Raw genomic sequence first — 19,638 nt, 5'->3', positions numbered from 1 at the left:
AGAATCCAAAACAATTAGTACGTTTTCGATTAAACCTCTCAATCAAAAGTTATGGACAAAAAACAAATTTCGAAAAAAAATTCAAAGGGCTGTAACTTTTGAACTAGTAGCCCAATCTTGGAACTGTTTGAAATTATGGATTCTACAGGCCACATTCTATAAGAACATTTTTTTCCGGGTCCATCTGAGACAATTTTTTTTTCGGGGCTCAAAAAAAGGCAGTGTATAACCTTCCTTTTTTACCAAAAATCGACTACACCAAAATTTCTCGGGAAAACACTTTTTATTATTAATTTTGGTGCGTAGAATCCAAAACAATTCGTACTTTTTCGATCAGACTTCTCAATCAAAAGTTATAGACTAGAAACCAATTTTGAAAAAAAATTCAAAGGGCTGTAGCCTTTGAACTAGTAGCCCAATCTTGGAACTGTTTGAAATTATGGATTCTACAGGCCACATTCTATAAGAAAATTTTTTTTCCGGGTCGATCTGAGCCAATTTTTTTTTCGGGGCTCAAAAAAAGGCAGTGTATAACCTTCCTTTTTTACCAAAAATCGACTACACCAAAATTTCTCGGGAAAACACTTTTTCTTATTAATTTGGGTGCGAAGAATCCAAATCAATTCGTACTTTTTCGATCAGACTTCTCAATCAAAAGTTATAGACTAGAAACCAATTTCGAAAAAAAATTCAAAGGGCTGTAACTTTTGATCCAGTAGCCCAATCTTGGAACTGTTTGAAATTATGGATTCTACAGGCCACATTCTATAAGAAAATTTTTTTTCCGGGTCGTTCTGAGACAATTTTTTTTTCGGGCCTCAAAAAAGGCAGTGTATAACCTTCCTTTTTTACCAAAAATCGACTACACCAAAATTTCTCGGGAAAACACTTTTTCTTATTAATTTTGGTGCGTAGAATCCAAATCAATTCGTACTTTTTCGATCAGACTTCTCAATCAAGTTATAGACTAGAAACCAATTTCGAAAAAATTTCAAAGGACTGTAACTTTTGAACTAGTAGCCCAATCTTGGAACTGTTTGAAATTATGGATTCTACAGGCTTCTGAGACAAATTTGACCGTGGCCAACTGCCGAAATATTTTCCCACGATCCCCAGAATTTTCTCACGCTAAAGTACCGTACTACCTACTGATTTGAATCGAAAGTGCATCCTTCTCTCCCACCCAATTTTTACTTATGCACTCGCTGAGCCCGCATACCGGAACGACCCCAACGCAAAACACTGTAGGCAAAGTTGCCCCTTTTTGTGACTAAAAAACATTTGAAATGTTTGAAAATAGTGTGGGACACAAACATTTAAAGGCCGCCTGGTTCCAACATCCTCCGACACTTCATTCTTCATATATTTGCACAGACAATCATCAATAGATATGTCTCATAATGACGTTCCACTTACCTTTTACGAGTACCCTCTTCTGACACCACTTCGTTCTCAAGGTATTTGCTTCGACTTCACCAATACATATGTCTCGTCCAGTTGATTCATTTTGAGACTTGCGTGAGGATTTCGGTGTCGATGGCTGCAACCGCTGCGTCATAACACGTTTCTGTTTCGTCATCTGTCGGTCTGTCTTTGTCTTCTGATTTTTCAGATTCTAAGTACTTACTTCTTTTTCAGATTTTTGGTTTTTGGACTTTGAGTTCATCCAATTATTTTATTCAAACTGTTCATTAATTCAGATCACAGTAATTACTTAACATATATTAACAGTACGTATTGATATGACTACTGCTAGGAATGAGATGAGTAAAATTGTACCTACACCATGTGTATTTCTTATCGGGATTATCAAATATGTATCTAGGAAAGTAATAATGCTAAAACGTAGGCGTAAACCATATGCGTAAACGCAAGCTCTGACACGGGCGCATGCGCAAGGGTTGTAGACTGCGTAAACGTAAGCGTAAACGCAAATTTAAGACAAGGTCGTGGACGTAGAATAATATATCCCCGTCCTTTACAGATGTGGCAATTTCGGCACCTTACGAAGAAGAAAGCGGCGCCGTTTACATTTACTTGGGAGGAGAGCACGGATTAAGCAAGGATTACAGTCAGCGAATTTTGGGAAAATCAATTAAGTCATCCGTGCGCGGTTTCGGATTTGCCATCTCTAGGGGGGTGGACACCGACAATAATTTTCACAACGGTACATCAGGCATACCCGAAGTTACGGTTTGCTAAATTTTGTTCTTGCAGATATCGCGGTTGGCGCGTACAAATCCGGCGATGTGGTGATTATCAGGTCGAGGCCCGTCATTAAATTTTTACCGCAGCTCTTGTCGATGGCGAAAGAATTGATGCTGAATACGAGCGAGGTTACTGTGAAGTATTGTATGAGTTATTCGAGTTCGTCGAAGAATGTGAAGAAGGTTGACGTTAATGTCACATTGTCTAAAGATACAAGAGCTAAGGATAATTCTGATTCGGTTCGAACCATTGCTCTTGAAATTAATCAGACGTTTTGTGATGCAGTGCTTATTATGATACAGGTAAGTACCGTGGAATTATAAAAAATAAAAATTGAATAGATCACAACCCTGGTTAAGTTGCCAAATAAACAATAGAAACCCTCTTATTTGAATATCTCACGCTCCTACCAATAATTTAAATTGGCGTTATACGTGGCAACGTTCGGAGTGTCATGTAGGCTAGTCGGCATTAAACTAATTTTTTTAACATAAAAACATTATCGTATTATAAAGTCACAAAAAAACATAATTCGGTTTCAGGAGGGTATCTTTGATTATACTAAACCATTTACGCTTGAAATGTCGTATGCGCTCATAGATCCAGAATTATCAGGTACTGTCTGAAATGCTCACTTTTTAGTTTGTCTAATCTTGTTCCTATTAGAGTTCTGCGCAAATTGCCCAGTAACCAATCCCAGTGATAACACCTTCATTCAATTAAACATACCATTCGCCAGTGGTTGCGGCAGTGACAACATATGCCGGCCGAGTTTAAGTCTAAATGTGACCACTCAAACTAACGTGTAAGTATGACGCCGGCATTTAGGTACGTGGTCAAAAAGAGCTCTTTTCCAGGAGTTCGTTAATTATTGGGCAACTTTCAACAATCAAATTCCACGTACAAATTAGAAACGACGGAGAACCGGCGTACATCTCCCAATTATTTATGGCGTTCCCTGAAGACGTCGAAATACTTCTAGTGTCCAGCAAATGTGAGCTGAACGATTCTCGCATTTACGAATGCCTTCTCAGTAACGTTTTACAGCCCAACGTTTCGGTAAGTACCTATTACTTTTTCGGTTGACCCGTCATTTTGTAAGAACATTTCAGAGCGAGTTGGTTTTCGAATTTGATATTAAAAGACTAAATCCCAAAACTGAAAACTTAACGTTTAATGTAACCGTTCAAAGCAGAGGCGAAGAGGTAAATCCGGACGACAACGCAGTGTTGATAAACATCCCCTTACGCGTCCAAAACGGCGTAGAAATTTCGGGGTAAAAAAGAGGGTATTCGTTTGACATGCTAACGGAAATCTTTTAGGATATCGTTCCCGGATTCGATCATCTTCGTAAATGAGAATAAGGAAATGATAGCACAAACCGTGGAGTTCACTCAGGAGTATTATCTTAAAAATGTAGGTCCTAGTCCTATGAGTGGAATGAACGCTACGTTTTACTTTCCGGTCGAAATTCAAAATGAACTGTTCACCAATCAGATTGTTTTTGGCGTCTACGAACCTGATGTAAGCGATCACACCCAAGGCCTTAGAGGATTGTCAAAATTCTTACAATTTCTAGGTGATTATTAATAATCAGGCGGTTACGTGTAAGACCGACTATCACCTGGGATTCTACTCCGACGATGGTTCGAATGGCGAATCTTCAGAATTGGACCAGGATAATTCGCGCGAAGAAAATCGGTTTCGGCGAAGCGTCGATGCCTCACAACTCAGCTTTCCTGATGTTTTCGATCTACCTGCCAACAGAACAATATTAGTCAATTGTAAAAGTGACAACGTAACTTGTATGAAGATCACGTGCTCTAGTTCAGAAATACTTGCCAAAAATCAACCGATGGTCGCCAAATTTAAATTTCGAGCGCGTGTTGACGTTTTGAGTAAGTGAGCTCAACATAATACTCCGTCACTACCTATATCAATGATTTTTAGTTCAAATCACCAGTGAAAGAGATATAATCTTGTTCAGCTCAACTGCAGAATCCATTCTAGAGTCGAAAACGTAAGCCACTTGGTTTTATAACCATCAGTCACTCATCGTAAAAGTTTTAGTACCACCTACCATATACCGACTATACTAATTGGCTCTGCAAAAGAACCGGATATCTCATATTGGTTTTACATCGGCGGAGTTTTTGTTGCACTAGTAATACTGTGTATCATCGTCTTGATTTTGTACAAGGTAAAATAGAGACGATACCACCAGTCAGTTATGATAAACTTTGTGTTACAGCTGAACTTTTTCAATCGACCAGTTCGAGAGAAGTTACAAAACGAAGCTGACGTAAGTAGAAATTTCTAGTTCCTTCATGTAATTTCACTACATTTTTAGGAAGACACCGAATGTAAGGAATTGGAAGTTGACAGCACTATGGCTGAGGAAGAAAATTGTATGTATAATACGTGATGTAAAATGTGCTTTAGTAGTATAGTTAGTATGTAGTCATTCATTGGATACTCATTTTTTGTTATCGATAACTATTTTGTTGGTAATATACATATACAGTGTTTGTTTGATTGTGAGAAACTCCCTTAGAATGGTATTGCAGATGAAAGCTGAAAGAATGCAATCAAATTTCTTTTATTTTATCTAGTCAAAGGGCTGTAACTTTTGATCCGGTAGCCTAATCTTGGAACTGTTTGAAATTATGGATTCTACAGGCCACATTCTATAAGAAAATGTTTTTTCCCGGTCGATCTGAGAGAATTTTTTCTTCGGGCCAAAAAAAGGCAGTGTATAACCTTCCTTTTTTACCAAAAATCGACTGCACCAAAATTTCTCGGGAAAACATTTTTTCTTATTAATTTTGGTGAGTAGAATCCAAAACAATTCGTAATTTTTCGATTAGACTTCTCAATCAAAAGTTATAAACTAGAAACCAATTTCGAAAAAAATTCAAAGGGCTGTAACTTTTGATCCCGTAGCCCAATCTTGGAACTGTTTGAAATTATGGATTCTACAGGCCACATTCTATAAGAAAATGTTGTTTCCCGGTCTATCTGAGACAATTTTTTCTTCGGGCCAAAAAAAAGGCAATGTATAACCTTCTTTTTTTAGCAAAAATCGACTGCACCAAAATTTCTCGGGAAAACACTTTTTCTTATTAATTTGGGTGCGTAGAATCCAAAACAATTCATACTTTTTCGATTAGACTTCTCAATCAAAAGTTATAGACTAGAAACCAATTTCGAAAAAAAATTCAAAGGGCTGTAACTTTTGAACTAGTAGCCCAATATTGGAACTGTTTGAAATTATGGGTTCTACAGGCCACATTCTATAAGAAAATGTTTTTTCCCCGGTCGATCTGAGTCAATTTTTTTTTCGGGCAAAAAAAAGGGCAGTGTACAAGTGTAGTCTTTAGAAAACCTTGACAGACCTCTGGACGAGTGTCTCTGTTACTTCCCGTAGTTTATTACGGGGGCTAAATGGGCTTGGATCCCACAAAAAGCCTGCAAACAAGTCAGCAACCACACCATATACAGGGTGTTAGCGTAACGAAGGAAGCTACACTAGCTCACCCGATTGTCACGGAACCACAAGTTCCCATTTACTTAGACTTTTTCCTAATTTTATATTCAAAGCCTACCCCAGCCACTTACAATTTCAGTATCACCTTCAAATGAGTAATCCCAAAATTAGTACTATCAGAGCCATCATGCAACTTTATTAAATAAATAATACTAATTCTAATTTGTAGTTCACTTATAACAAATTAAAGACAATTACTTTTGCGAATTACTCTCTGAAGCAGATGTCATTTTCTGCAGCAAATCCATTAACGTTTGAACTCTTTCCTTAACCTGAAGAACCGACCTATTCTCCAATAGCTCGGAAATATTAACAAAAGCGCTATCCCTTCCACATTCTTTTTGAAGCGTTTCAAGAATTATTTTATCTTCGTCCCGCGTCCAAGACACCTCTTCGGGAGCGTGGTTACTATTACTGTTGTCGCTATGAACCGGTGAGTTACTTAAGCTCTCCAACTCTTCGGCGGATTCGTCGGTCTCGGTGTTAATATTATCTTGAGAAGATTCTTCGCAAAATTCAGATTCGGATTCGGCGCTATGCTCGGGACTGTGCCGTACTTCGACCGATTCAATTGACGTGTTGCAGTCCCATTCCCCCGCGTCCTCCATCGACGGTTTTTCATTGGCGCCGTCGCACTCGTCGATGTTCGAAATTGCCGCCGCCATTTTTACGTTTTCATCAGAATTTGGAATGTTTTCCGCGATCTCGGATGGTAGCGGAGTTTCGCACGCCACCTCAATCGGCGCCACCTTTTCGTTTGCGTCCCTAAATTTCACCCTCTTCTTCCTCGGCGATTTGGACGTGCGACCCTTTCGTTTCAAGCCGTCGGCGTCGTCTTCGCTGTCCAATGATATCCTGTGATCGTCGTGACTATCTTTGGCCGGTGATGCAAACTGTTTCGAGGGGCTTACTTCCGATCTTCGTTTCCTTCTGTCCGCATGTAAACCATTCAACCTTAGATGGTGGTCGACGCCAGAATTCCCATTGAATGTAACGTTAGCTAGCCGTAGTCCTTTTGCAGTTTGAATGTAGACACGACCTTGAAAGAACTGCCAAAGGACAGTACAATTAGTCATTAGATCTTCCTTTCAATTCATACGCAAATAAAGACTGCGCTGCAATGGGAGCATGGGAAATTGTTTAAGGCGACTTACTAATTAAGGCTCCTCTGTAGTCAATTTGTATTTCAGTGTGATTGCAATTGGTTAGACCACCAACAATACACACTGCTACATGATCTCCTTGAGTGAAACCAACGATGTATCTATCCTTTTATTGTTAAACACAATAGACCATGTATAATGATCAAGGACTAATTATGTTAACAAGTTTATCGAAAAGCTGTACAATATTTGACTGGAGATGCACAAATGCCTATTTCTGTTACGTTGTATAATAGTATATTATTCCATGAGCATGTAATGGTGGCTTTTACTCATGAGAATGTGTAATAGCCATTACATGCGAATAGAATACTATACTTTTTCTACGAATATTTGGCAAAATTTCATGAAAATATTCAAACTTGACGTTTGTTACTAAACCAATTGCAGTTGAGTTATTTTATAAATACTTAAAATTGGTCATACTGTGTGACAATTGAGATGATATCAGAGGTATCAAAAGGTTGTCAAGCTTTCGTTTCTCATTTCTTAAAATTTGATCGTTTAAATTGTGGGTTTATTGCTATATGTAATTATAGCTAAACGCCTAAACATTGACCCGTATGAATAAAAGTAAGCAAATGCTTATACTTGCAAAATTCAAAGTAAATACTCGTAAGTGCTCCTTCCCACTGGGCGAATTAGCAGCGCTTCTAAGCAGAAGGACAGGACGCAGTGCAGCGCTGCTAAACCATGCTAAACAGACCAGTATGAAAGGGCAGTTACGAGTATTTACTTTGAATTTTGCAAGTATAAGCATTTGCTTACTTTTATTCATACGGGCCATTGAATAATGCGGGTACTACCAAAACTACGACAAAATAACAGGCATGTGCGACTACGAAGTAACAGAATTTGTACGAATACTTAACCTCACTTCCTATTTTTACACTTTGAAGATCCTTTTGTAAGTAGTAAGTAGATGTCTTTTAGGTCGAGAAAATGGGAGTGAAATTTTCATATTTATATTTAGCTTAGATCGATCTAAGATATTTAGACTTTTCCGGCTATAAATACATAATTTTTTTGCCGTTTCTGTTATATTTGGCGGCGTACAACTTCATTATTTTCATTTTCGCTATCCATCTTGACACTTTCAAATTCGATGCGTCGGTAATACAGTGATCTTTTCCTTTGAGTTCAATTCAGCAACTTAATTTATATTAAAAACGGTCTAAATTAGCATGGGATGTTTTATTTAATTTAAAATTGATTTTCAATTTTGCATTCACATTTTTGTTTTTTGTGTTAATAATAATAATAATAATTTTAGTTTAGATTAGTTAACCAGGCTAGACCTGAGTTCTCACAAGAAGCACCGACAATAATAATAATGGATTTTATTGATTAGGAATCCATATTTATTTAACAGAAATTAGCGAAACACACAAAATGCGACTTACAAATAATGTAATGTCAAAGTCACAGCCTTCTTGCAAAAGTACCTACCTATTATAGGTACTTAAAATCCCCAAAATCGTGTTTTCTAATGATATTTAAATATGTGTTAAAACAGTTCATCTGCTAGTAGTGAATAAAATAATAAATAAACCACGGTAGAGAAGACTTTTCATCGCCTCGGCTAAGAAAATCAACTTCTCTAGCTTGGTGTATAATTACTATATTCAATGCATTTACTGCATTTTTCTATAATGACACCTTCTGTAAATTACGTGATTTTTATGTAATTAGTGGACTAGATTATAGTCCAGAGGATTAGCAAATAATCGTGCATTGTTTTGTATAGAAGCATGAATTTTTGTATACGACTTACCTATAACCCAACAGTCATTTTAAGATAAAGATAAGATTTTAATTTAATTTAATTTAATTTACACGTCAATAAATAATAAAAAATAGTAGATATATAAATATAACATATAAATATAACAGACACAGACACACAAGTAATTACAAAGAAAAGAAAATACGAAGAATAGGACACAACAAATAATATAAAATTGCAATTTCATTAATTTAATTTAATTAATTTAATTTATGTATGTTAATAAGTTTAACTATACATCTAAAAAGATGAATAAAAACAGTATTTTGAGTGTAGAAAGCCTAAATTCTCGACTTTTTGTGGGAAAAACAATCAAGGTTACCTTTGACCCCAAAAAAAGCCACACTCAATACATTTAGGGTAAATATCAATATAATATTTCTTTTAGCTTAGATGGTGCTCAACAAAATCCGTGTTTTAATTTTGTTCTAGCCCTAGTGGTTCCGAGTTGGCAGAATTATTACCGAATGGATACCACTGCTAAAACGGCCGTTTTGAAATGGGCACCCTACGCCCCCCCTGGCAGAGAGCCAGAGTGGCTCTAATGTTTAAAATGACTGTTGGGGTATAGGTAAGTCGTATACAAAAATTCATGCTTCTATACAAAAGTGCACGATTCTTCAAAAATATCGCGTTTGCCCTCCGGACTCTTAGCATTGTTTGTTATAACATTTTTTAATTACCCCTTTATTTCTTGTGATTCGTTCTAATCATTTTTACTGATTTATAGATTTTTATAGTTATTAGGTACATGTGCATGAATGAATTCATTTAGGTATGGTAGATCCTAAAAAAACCGGCACTTCGAACACCTAAAATAAATCTTTCTTTACTTATACATATATACAAGGGTGAACAACAACAAAAATTCTATGGTAGCTAACATTTAAAATTCTGTTACAATGATTAAAAGTATAACATTTATACTGATTCTAAGTAAATCTTTATCTTTTCAAAAATTAATAACAATTGTCCATTTAACGTATTACTTATTTATAATAATAATAATATTTATTTTTCATGCTACTACGCAAAAGCGGTTACATTCGTCTAAAAATATATAGTAGAGATTACAAACAACGTAAATCAACTAACAACAAGCAAATAAATAAATAATCAAATCACTAACAATTAGAGATTACTAAACCCATCGTGAATACATTCAGTGGTGGAATAATATGCTTTATTAATAAGGTGTCTTTTATATCTTTTTTATATCTATGCACGACCCATGGAGAATTTTTCCCAACATCTATTGTGCGGTAAGATGACTTCACTTTTTTGCCCTGAATTCAAAGGTAAAAATAAAATTTACTTGATCCTCCTATTTATTGAGGGACAAATATTCCTGTTGATAAAGTTGATATTAGTCCATATTGAAAAAAGAAGTAGGTAGTAGTAAAAAATTTACCGGTTCACGACGTTTCCTATGTTTATATAAGTGAAAAAATGCATATGTGTCATTTGTTATCTATTGGACGCAACTTTATGTAAAGCAAAGGGCATGTGCATCTTTTGCTTTTGGTCACATTTTCGAAATAGATAATTTTCACGAAGACTTACTCTTAGTCCAGTATGCAGATAATTTTGACCTGCAAAAGATTTTATTGTTTTAAATGGTCCATTTGGGTTTGAAGAGTGCGCACAAATTTTTTCCCGGCACAACTTTTGGCAGCCAAAAAACCTTCGGACTTTTTTCAGTTTTTCGCTTAAAACTCAAAAACGGTCCATATTTTATGAATAACACTTCTTTAGAAAATTAAAGAAAACAAAATCATGCGTCGATTCAACTACATGTTATTTGAACCCAAATGGACCATTTAAAACGTTAAAATCGTTTACACCACATTTTGCAGGAATCGGCCCTTCTAACTGCTCCGCATACTGGACTATCTGACGAAATTGATAATTTTAGATGGGAAATATACACAAACGTGAAATTTAGTCATATTTGATTGATTGGATCTAACTAAACAAAGTGCTACGCTGGTAGTTTGAAAGCATTGTTATAAAACAGAGTTCATATTCAGCACTACTTATGATATAATATGTGAAGTACCGAGTATTGTACGTACCCTCCGCCCCGCCAAAGGGAAATATTATTACAGCCTCATTATAGGGTTTTTTTTTATTTCTTGAAGCATCCTGATGGGATGCAAAAGGTTTTAGAAATAAAAAATTATTTCCAATGCACCTACAATAGGATATTCATTTTTCGTCTTGGGAATATGTGACATTATGATTTACAAATCAACAGCATTCAAATAAATAAATAATAAATAGTAATTTATCTAATCCATATCATTAGGAACGGCGTAACAATGTGTAGGGTAATGCCAGGTAGTTTCTTTTGTTTTCCCTTTCAAGTAATGAGTTGTCGCCTCAGGCGTTATAAGTGCAATTTAAGTTGCCTATCCTTACGTTAGCGTTTTGATTTTTTTCTGAAGATCGCGAAACATATTTTTTAAAATATATGCCTTATCATAATAGATGGAAATAATATCTTTAAGTACCGCCGTAGTAAATACTGCCGGATTTCCAAATTGGTGCTGTACGTTTTTCTACTCTCATTACATCGGCCGTTATCTACAAAAAACCATTTTTCTATTCATCGATCTTCCTAAAAAAATAAGACCGATATTTCAACTTTTTTTAAGTACCGCCGTTCTTTTCATCATTGCAAAGAATATCCACTATCGAGAATTTGTTAGACTTCAACTACAAAAGCAGCATTTCATAAGAAAGTTTAGCTATTTTTCCAATATGGCGGATTGACTACAGAGGAGCCTTAATAAGCCTATTGCTGATATACAAAAAATGAATCAATTCCTGATTCAATATTTAGAAAACATATGAAATCTAGCGCATGCCACGTCAAAGACCTACATCAACTTCCCAGTGTTAACACCGCGCACCCTGACGGCACACGGTATGCTAGACTTTATCATTAAAAAAAGAATAAAATTTCGCAATTTAAAAATGCAGTAATTTTAATTAACTTAAATTAATCACTTAATCAAACTTACCTTAAGTCCACATTTAACACAGTGTTGTCCAGGAGACTTAAAAGTAACATCGTTACTTTCGTGACACGTACAAACACAATTGTGACCCCCGTAATGATCTTCCATTTCAGGAACGTTAACCGTTTCGAAGACATCTTCGTGCAAGTTAAATTCACGTCTCGTTTCCATCCTCTCCCAAACGCCGTTCAGCAGGCTACAAATTAAAACTACACCTACCGACACAGTAAATGGCAATGACGTACCTGGGCGGCGGAGGCTCGCTAGGGAAAATTTGCAAAAACCAGTCGGTTAGCAAATTATTACCTTTGAGTAGCGGCAAGATGGTTGCCTTAACACGTTCCATATTGATATCGACGCAGGTAGTTAAATACGTAAGGCTACGATAGATCTTACGTAACTGCGCCGGTTGATCTTTGAAGTATAATTCCAATTTGCGCAGAAATAGCGACATGTTACTGAGGGTGTAGTAGGGGATTAGTTTTCCGATTTCTTTGGCTTGTGAGGGCATGAGGAAGGTTAAAAATTCCTCTTTGAGATCGGAATGCTCGCTTCCCATAACAGACTCGATTTGTTTGTACAGCTCGGTAACGCTACAAGTGTTCTCTTCGAAGTTATTCAGCACTTCCATAAACTCCTTGTAATCTTCGGGAGATAATCGTTCTTTAACCTTGTCGAAGTACGCTTGCGCGTAACCTACAATGTGTTTTTTTTTAAATTTGAAAGTTTCAATTGTTTATATTACTTTGGGCTTTTTCTTGTAGATATACAGGGTCTTCGGGAGTTAGCATAGCCAAATTTGCGAGGTATTCCCTTTGTAATCGGGCACGTTTTTTATCTGTGGCGGATTGAGTACGGCGATTAGGTGTTCGAATTGTTGAACTTGCAATCATCAGAGCATTGATATCATCTTCGTTATCCTGTAATGATAATGTGTAGCTGTAGAGAAGTGTGCATTGGTGTTCCTCAAGGAAGTATTTGAGGTCCCTTTTTGTTATTACATATACAGCCTGTTTCAAATGAAGTCGGCACTATTGCTAACTTTCGCAGTTGTAGAGGGTTAAATGAGCAAAATTGTGTATTTTTGTCTACTGAATCTAAATCTGTAAATAAAAAACAAAACATCGAATTTTTTAGAAAATAACAAAAATGCGACTTTTTATATGGAACACTCTGTATATTATTACATCACATGAGAGCTTATTACATTCTCTACAATAGCCGAAATACTTCAAAAAAATGAAGATTTTTTCTGTTTATATAAAAATAAAATAAGTTACAATTATTGATACCCCTGCTAAATTAATTAAAGGTTAAAAAACATTTCCATTTTCTTGATTTTTTCAGGGTGCGTCGAGGGCATATACTCTAAGAAAAAAACTTAAATAGCGTGAAGTAATAAATTTCAATTTATTATGTTTATGGATAACTAGATCGAAATGAAAATAATTAAAAAATCTTGATTATTTGAAGTTTTTGTTTATGATGCATTAAGAAATTTTGTAGAGAATTTAATAAGGTGTTATATGATACAGGGTGTTCCATATAAAAGTCGCATTTTTGTTATCTGAAAAATTTGACGTTTTTTTTTATTTACAGATTTAGATTCCGTAAACAAAAATACCCAATTTTGGTAATTTAATCATCTTTCTAAGTCTACAACTAAGAAAGTTAGCAATAGCGCCTACTTAATTTGAAACAGACTGTATACACTCTGTCCAAGATAAAGATGTCAACCAGAAACCATAGAAGAAATGACAGGGGGTCGTTAAAATTTCCATGAACTTTTTTTAAGCCCGCCACTGGCAGATTGTGGAACAAGAATTTGATTTTCTGATTTGTTTATAAACATTTTGGTCTCGTAATTTTTTCGTTATGGACAAAAAAATACAAATCAATTTTCAGTAGTATAATTTTTAAAATGGTTAAAATAGGCGCTAGTTTTATTTGGATAATCCCCTGTTTATAAATTGAAGGTTTAAATTGTAAAATGTGCAGTAGAACTTTAACACTTTGTAGACTGGTAACAAAGCATTTGCATAATATACAGGGTGTTCCATTCCATTAAAAATTTTAATTTTGGTGTGCCACACATTTATGACTAACCCTGTATATCTAAAATTATTACTCAAACACCTCCTCCTTGATTATGTTCTCCTTGCAGCCATATAGAAGGATTCTAAGTGAGTTAGGAACAGAAACAACTCCACGTACAGTACAGTCTCCTGATACAAAAGAATATTTCTATTAGGTAAAGTGACAGTACTAACAGTCCTCCTCCCAGAGTACGCATGTTTGCTCGGTAGCCAGATAAAATTTAAATTAAAAAAAAAAATACTACGTGACAAAAGAAAGTGTTGGTTTGTGATTTTGGTAATTTTTAAAATACAATTTCCACAATACGAAATATGGCAAAAATACCTTTTGATTTGCGTCCTCATCATCGTCACATTCTGCAGGGGGCGGTTCAGTTTCCACACCATCCAAGTGGTTCAATTGAGCCACAGGCGACCTACTTTCACCGACCGCACTACCGTCCAGAAATGGCATGCTGGGCAGCATGTTCAGCTCGTCTTGATCGAGCTTTCTTAAATTGTTAAAAATGGACGAATTAAATTTAAACGATTTTAACTTGGGACTGATGTTGCCGAGTCTATTCGCTCTCGGCGATCTGAAGTACTGGTCGAGGTGCTTCCGAGTGCAACTGGAAGTTAATTTCGGTGTCGAACAGAACGTCGCAGGAGATTGATTTCGAGGCGTTAACTGTTGCGGTACAATTCTGGAGTTCGAATGAAGGGGTATTCGCTGAACGGTTCGTCTTCTCAAATTCTTCGTCGCAAAGCTTTTGTTGAAAGCGGGGGGACGTTGAACCTTGGTTATTGTAGTAGGGACTGATAAAGACGTAGGAAGAAGTATACCCTGAAAATGAAATGTTTATTTATTTTATTACATTTTTGATAGCTGTCTAATGACTGTCAAAATCCGCCATATTGGCGAAGTTGCCAGATCTTATCGAGTACAGGGTCTTTAAAAAGTTACGATCATTGTACAATGTACATCAACTGATGCCAATTTTTAATTGTAAATGAGTTGATACTTGACTGTAGGTCTTTTAAAGAGGAAACAAACGTGGAGTGTGTCAAATTCATTCATTTTGTGTGACCATCCAAATTTGGTTTCGTGGGTTCTCTATAATGTTTCGTTTTTTTAAATCAAAGCATAACACTATGACCTTCAGTAATACTACTAACCTGAGGAGCGCAATGGGGATACAGGTACATCTTCCACTGATACGGTAACATTTCCTTCTTCCTCTTACAGGGCGGAAGAATCCCGTACTCTTCCAAACTTCTAACATAATGAATAACAACGGGAGCTCTTCTATTTTGAAAATAATACTTTATCGGATTTCCTGGTGCTCGAGGATGCTTACTATTAAATATATGGCAATACAACCTTGTAATCTGTTTTGTCGGAGTGAAATATTTCTGAATTAAGGCGCACACTCGCTTAAGTTTCACCTCGCCCTTTCCGTTTAAATTGGACTTGTCGCAGGCCAAGTCGGGGGTAAACTTCTCCAACCCTAGCGCCACTAATCTAAATTACACGGTTAATATTTTAGTTTGCGAATGTGAATCTTACTGATTTTCAGACGTAGTATAACTCTCGATGAATTTGCTAAATAACGACGTAGACTTGAATGGTATAATTGGTAATAAATCGGGATAAATAAAGACTTCGCTCCTGGCAATTGTTTCCATGATTAACGGCGGAAAAGTGACTATGTATTCAATACCGGCTGCTTTACTCGTTTGGCTAAGGGAGAGGGAATAAATTTGTGTTGCACATTGTTTGATAGTACTTACGATTCATGCAGAACTCGACAGACATACCTAAAACAAAGATTAAAATAGTCCACGATTAGTATTAAGGCAGTGTGGCACCAATTTTCATAAGAAATTGAATTTACCCTCTTCTCCAAAGTCTTTTAACCTGGGATGGGGGGATAAGGGAGATACTTTTAGCACCACGGTCAACTAATAACCTGCATAATATTCTGTTATGTGATTTTCATGTCAAATAATTCAATGTGAGCATTATTAAAAAAAGGAAAAGACTGTTCCAAAAGTTGAAAAGAATGGCAAATTGTTTTAAATAGCAGAGGAAAACATCAATGTGGTTTTTTTCGTTTCCCAGTTCCCAGTACCGGTAAAAGACAGTTTTTCCACCATCAAAGAGCCACTTTTACATCTGTAATTCAAACAAAGTCGACGTCGTCTGCATTTAAATTTAAGTGCCACTAAAGAAGTGAAGTTCCAGAAGCAACATCAATTAGCTTTGTGTTTGTTTGTGCGTTCCGCCCCAGGGTACCACAAAATCCCTGTGTAAAACCATGAAAAAGTAACGCGTAAATCCAAATGTTTATGCAAATTAGTGCTATTTGTAAATTACTTTAATTTGCCTGCTATTTCAACGAGTGGTTCTTTACCCAATACTTACGCTTTCATTTCTTTTATTTCGTCCGTATTTAATTGAAACTGTTTCTCCCAATCGTTCATCAACTTAATAGCGCCATCTAAATTGCACGTCTTAAAAATAGAATTCTCCTTCAACTCCGCCAAACAATTATAGTTATACTAAAACGCAATTCGCTAATTAATTCTGAATTACAAATCGATCAGTTGTACCAAGCAAGCTTTAAATTCCGTCGACAAATCGTGATATTCCGGATGTTGGTACGATAACAGGAAATGCTGAGCGAGTAACTGTACGTGTTGGCGCAATTGCTGCTCGAGCAAGAGCTTTTGATCCATTCGCATGGCCTCGCAATATATTAACTCGGACGACGGTTCAATTGTCGGTATAACTGGCACGTCGACCGGTGGAACGACCTGAAAAAGCTGTCAGTTAATCCCAATTTTCGTTTACAAGCATACTAATTGAGGGGTTGTATCCACAATGTCTGAAATGTCCGAGACCAGTTGACTGTCATTGATAGTGCTAACGGAAGCGTTGTTCTCATCGTTATCTTCAAAGTTATTCGCGTACTCGAATAGTTCGGCCAACATGTCGTTAAATTCTTTCCTGGAGACTTTTACAGCACGGTCTGCACGTAATTCCTCTTTGTCAACTGCAACAGAGAAGTTAAAAGTAGATGTGTTCACAAATATGCAGGAATATGCATAAATCGCACGTGCTAGCTTAGGTTTCCATAAAAACAGCATTATATTATGTTCTGAACGTCGTTTTATTTCGTGCTCCGCGTCCCATTTGAAATAATGAAGAATGCAGAATCATCTATTTCATTTTATCTACACTTACGGTTAAAGAGCGACTTAGCCTACTCATTCAAATCTATTAAAATGTCAATTTAATATCTGCTATAATAAAAAATGTTTTCTATGCTCTTTACCTTGCTTCAGTTTGGCCTTTTAACTGCTTCTAAGATCTGAAATTCGAAGTCTAATGTTTTGGTTCAATGAAACTCTAATACCCATATGATTTTAGTTGATATATTGTTGTGTAAACAAAGTCATTTGAGTCTAAACACCAAATATAATGAAGGGATATGCTGTATAGAGAATATTGGGGGATTATTTCTGATTAAGCACAGAGTTGGTTTGCTGTACTTGAATTTGTTGTTCAAATTTTGGCTTTTGTAATTTATTCAATTTAGATAAGATGCTGTTTTAAAGTTCGACCTCGTCTGCTGTCGAAAATCCCCGCATACACGATACCTCTCTTCGCTTATCTTTAGTAATAAACACCAACACCACAAAATACGTGTTGTTATCGGTTTTATTTCCAGACGTAATTTTGTTTCTGTTCGCTATAAAGCGGTACGTGTGTAAATCTTCCTATAGTCAAATATAAATTCGAAAAATTACTTTTTAAGTCTAAAGAGACCACCCGTTACATCGTTCGACTGCGCACGCCCTTCAAAAATCGCGAACCCACAGCTCTAATCTCTAAAGCGAGTTTTTAAAAAAAACTTTCGCCCTCCCGCTACCCCTGAAGGAGTGTTACATTGTTTTCAAGAAACGTCTGCACTGCAATTTTGCAATAGCCAACTGCATCACCAGAAATATGCATCATCTATTGCCGAAAGCACAACTACCAACCTTTATCCACCTCTTCATCCGCAAGAATATTATACTCCGGATCGTGCTCTTCGTCTTCACACGGTTTCGTAACCTCGTCTAGCGGCCGAGTGAACTTCTTCAAGAAATCTCGCCAGTCGTCGTTGTCGCAATCCATATCGTACATGTCGGTCGTAATATCCGGCGGTATAAAGGCCTCCTCGATGATTTCCAAAGGCGTCGAACTCAAACACAGCTTCGAGCGGGTCCGCAACGCGATGTTCGCCTCCTCGATTTCTCCCTCTTGCGTTTTGATGGGAGGAATTTTGAAAACGCCGTCGTCGCTCCATTGGATCTTCTCGGATTCCGGTTCTTTTACGGCGGTCAGTGGCGACACCGATCTCGGTTCGCTGATGCGGTCGTCTTCGCTCTAAAATTTGAATGAGTTCATTTCAAGGGGGTATCTCTACTCTGGAAATACATGTATGTTTCTCCACATTTTACGTTTCATTTTGGAACTGTCAGACCATAATTGAGATATGTGGCAACACTGTATCAAAAAGGGGCGGAGTTATCCTCTAGCGCATTCTTAGTACTTTCTTTCGACATTACTTTCATGAATTATGAGGTATTATAGGTAGGTATTTGGTAGAAATCAGTTTTTTTTTGTTGAGAACCATGATTAGAATAGGTTACCGAAAAGGATAGAAGCATATTTTAGACCCCCTCCCACCTACCAAACCCCTAAACTCCAAAAATTCAACCCATTTTTAATGCTTTGTTACTGAAATAATGCAAGGTTGCCTTTTTGAGGAAATATTCTGCATTTGTCATGGGACACCCTGTACAAAGATAAAAAAATTTGTTTTGTGACAGCCTACTATTGTTTAAACAAATAATTTATTGGAAATACTCGTGTACATATTTCCCAGATTTGTTTCTTACCTCTTCTTCCATCGGGACGTATTCGTCCCCCGATGAATCTTCTGCGAGATCGTCCGTTATCAACTTTTGGACCTCGCTCGGTCGCTTCGGGCTTAACCATGGTAAGGCCGTAATAGTAGGCGATGGAAATAATTCTCTGCAATAAAACCTTAACACCGACAACCAAACACTTGTATCCTTACTTGGCCTTAGCTCGAGTTAGTTTCGGCTCAAACGGTAGTTTCGTTTGAGGAGCCTGAGGATCCTCACTTTGACGCACGAATCCCAAAACGTGTTCATTGGTAACAACTTGCTTTAAAATACTTTTAACGTTTATGGTCGTTAAATTAATTTTAGCGGCTTTGGCGTCTAACTTTTCGTCTAGATCCTTCGCTATGCTATCTATTATGTCTAGCTCGGAACGTTCCAGCTTTCTCGGTGTCCTAGACTTTCGGGGTAGCTTCCGTTTGGGACTTTCCAAAACAATCTTCAAACCATCATCGGACACCTCACCCTCGGAGAAGTTCTCGAGGGATGCATCCATGATTTCACATTAATAACGGCGTTTAACAGCTGTTCTTAACAGATAAAGAAATTTAGGTCATATTTAACTGGTATTGATTACTTATAACTTGAACTTGGAAGGTGAAAGAAAACAAATCAAAAAGTAAACTGACGGGTTAGCAACTGCGCACTAAACCTATACCTAACCTAAAAATCATAGAATAGAACTCAACTATCTATAGAGTATAGGGTATGCCATAATGGAATATACAAGGTGGTGCTATACGTACGCTCCCTGTGACGTACTTACAAGACAATAACAAAATTATTTTTGTTAATGGAGTGTTCGTCTAGAGTAATGATATTTAATAATACATTATATTTCAGAACTGCCTTGTTCATT

General features: G+C 36.6%; 2 protein-coding genes across 2 annotated transcripts; one reads left to right on the top strand and one right to left on the bottom strand.

Annotated features, from left to right (window-relative positions):
• Positions 1-1,196: 1,196 nt before the first annotated feature.
• Positions 1,197-4,736, top strand: LOC116180006 (integrin alpha-PS5-like). The gene is made up of 13 exons (XM_031499827.1): positions 1,197-1,244; positions 1,960-2,167; positions 2,218-2,510; positions 2,751-2,823; positions 2,875-3,013; positions 3,066-3,267; positions 3,321-3,484; positions 3,531-3,732; positions 3,788-4,106; positions 4,159-4,228; positions 4,279-4,408; positions 4,460-4,510; positions 4,559-4,736. Exons 1-13 carry the CDS (start codon positions 1,197-1,199, stop codon positions 4,631-4,633), a joined length of 1,974 nt encoding a protein of 657 aa, XP_031355687.1. The 3' UTR covers positions 4,634-4,736.
• A 1,126-nt stretch (positions 4,737-5,862) lies between these two features.
• LOC116180280 (GON-4-like protein) lies at positions 5,863-19,443 on the bottom strand. Its single transcript, XM_031500187.1, has 14 exons — positions 18,935-19,443; positions 18,753-18,888; positions 17,850-18,237; positions 16,665-16,858; positions 16,416-16,619; positions 16,228-16,364; positions 15,594-15,620; positions 15,370-15,543; positions 14,979-15,324; positions 14,149-14,646; positions 12,473-12,647; positions 11,973-12,423; positions 11,731-11,923; positions 5,863-6,804 (listed from the first exon to the last, which is right to left on the bottom strand). The coding sequence occupies exons 1-14, from the start codon at positions 19,273-19,275 to the stop codon at positions 5,950-5,952; spliced, it is 4,119 nt and encodes a 1,372-aa protein (XP_031356047.1). The 5' UTR covers positions 19,276-19,443; the 3' UTR covers positions 5,863-5,949.
• Between the last annotated feature and the right edge of the window lie 195 nt (positions 19,444-19,638).

Source organism: Photinus pyralis, unplaced genomic scaffold, assembly GCF_008802855.1.
Source record: "Photinus pyralis isolate 1611_PpyrPB1 unplaced genomic scaffold, Ppyr1.3 Ppyr1.4_LG9, whole genome shotgun sequence".
In the NCBI taxonomy this organism is placed as follows: domain Eukaryota; kingdom Metazoa; phylum Arthropoda; class Insecta; order Coleoptera; family Lampyridae; genus Photinus; species Photinus pyralis.
Note: the sequence above shows the minus strand (reverse complement) of the source record. Positions and strands in the feature narration are given on the sequence as shown.

What these genes read in the sequence shown, in the direction of transcription:
- LOC116180006 (XM_031499827.1), top strand. Translation starts at nt 1,197, where the DNA reads ATGCACTCGCTGAGCCCGCATACCGGAACGACCCCAACGCAAAACACT. An exon ending in GTGACCACTCAAACTAACGT is followed by an intron (nt 3,014 to 3,065) that starts GTAAGTATGACG and finishes GCTCTTTTCCAG; the next exon opens with GAGTTCGTTAATTATTGGGC. An exon ending in AACGGCGTAGAAATTTCGGG is followed by an intron (nt 3,485 to 3,530) that starts GTAAAAAAGAGG and finishes GAAATCTTTTAG; the next exon opens with GATATCGTTCCCGGATTCGA.
- LOC116180280 (XM_031500187.1), bottom strand. Translation starts at nt 19,275, where the DNA reads ATGGATGCATCCCTCGAGAACTTCTCCGAGGGTGAGGTGTCCGATGAT. An exon ending in GAAATAAAAGAAATGAAAGC is followed by an intron (nt 15,621 to 16,227) that starts GTAAGTATTGGG and finishes TCTTTGTTTTAG; the next exon opens with GTATGTCTGTCGAGTTCTGC. An exon ending in ATCCCCATTGCGCTCCTCAG is followed by an intron (nt 14,647 to 14,978) that starts GTTAGTAGTATT and finishes TTTCATTTTCAG; the next exon opens with GGTATACTTCTTCCTACGTC.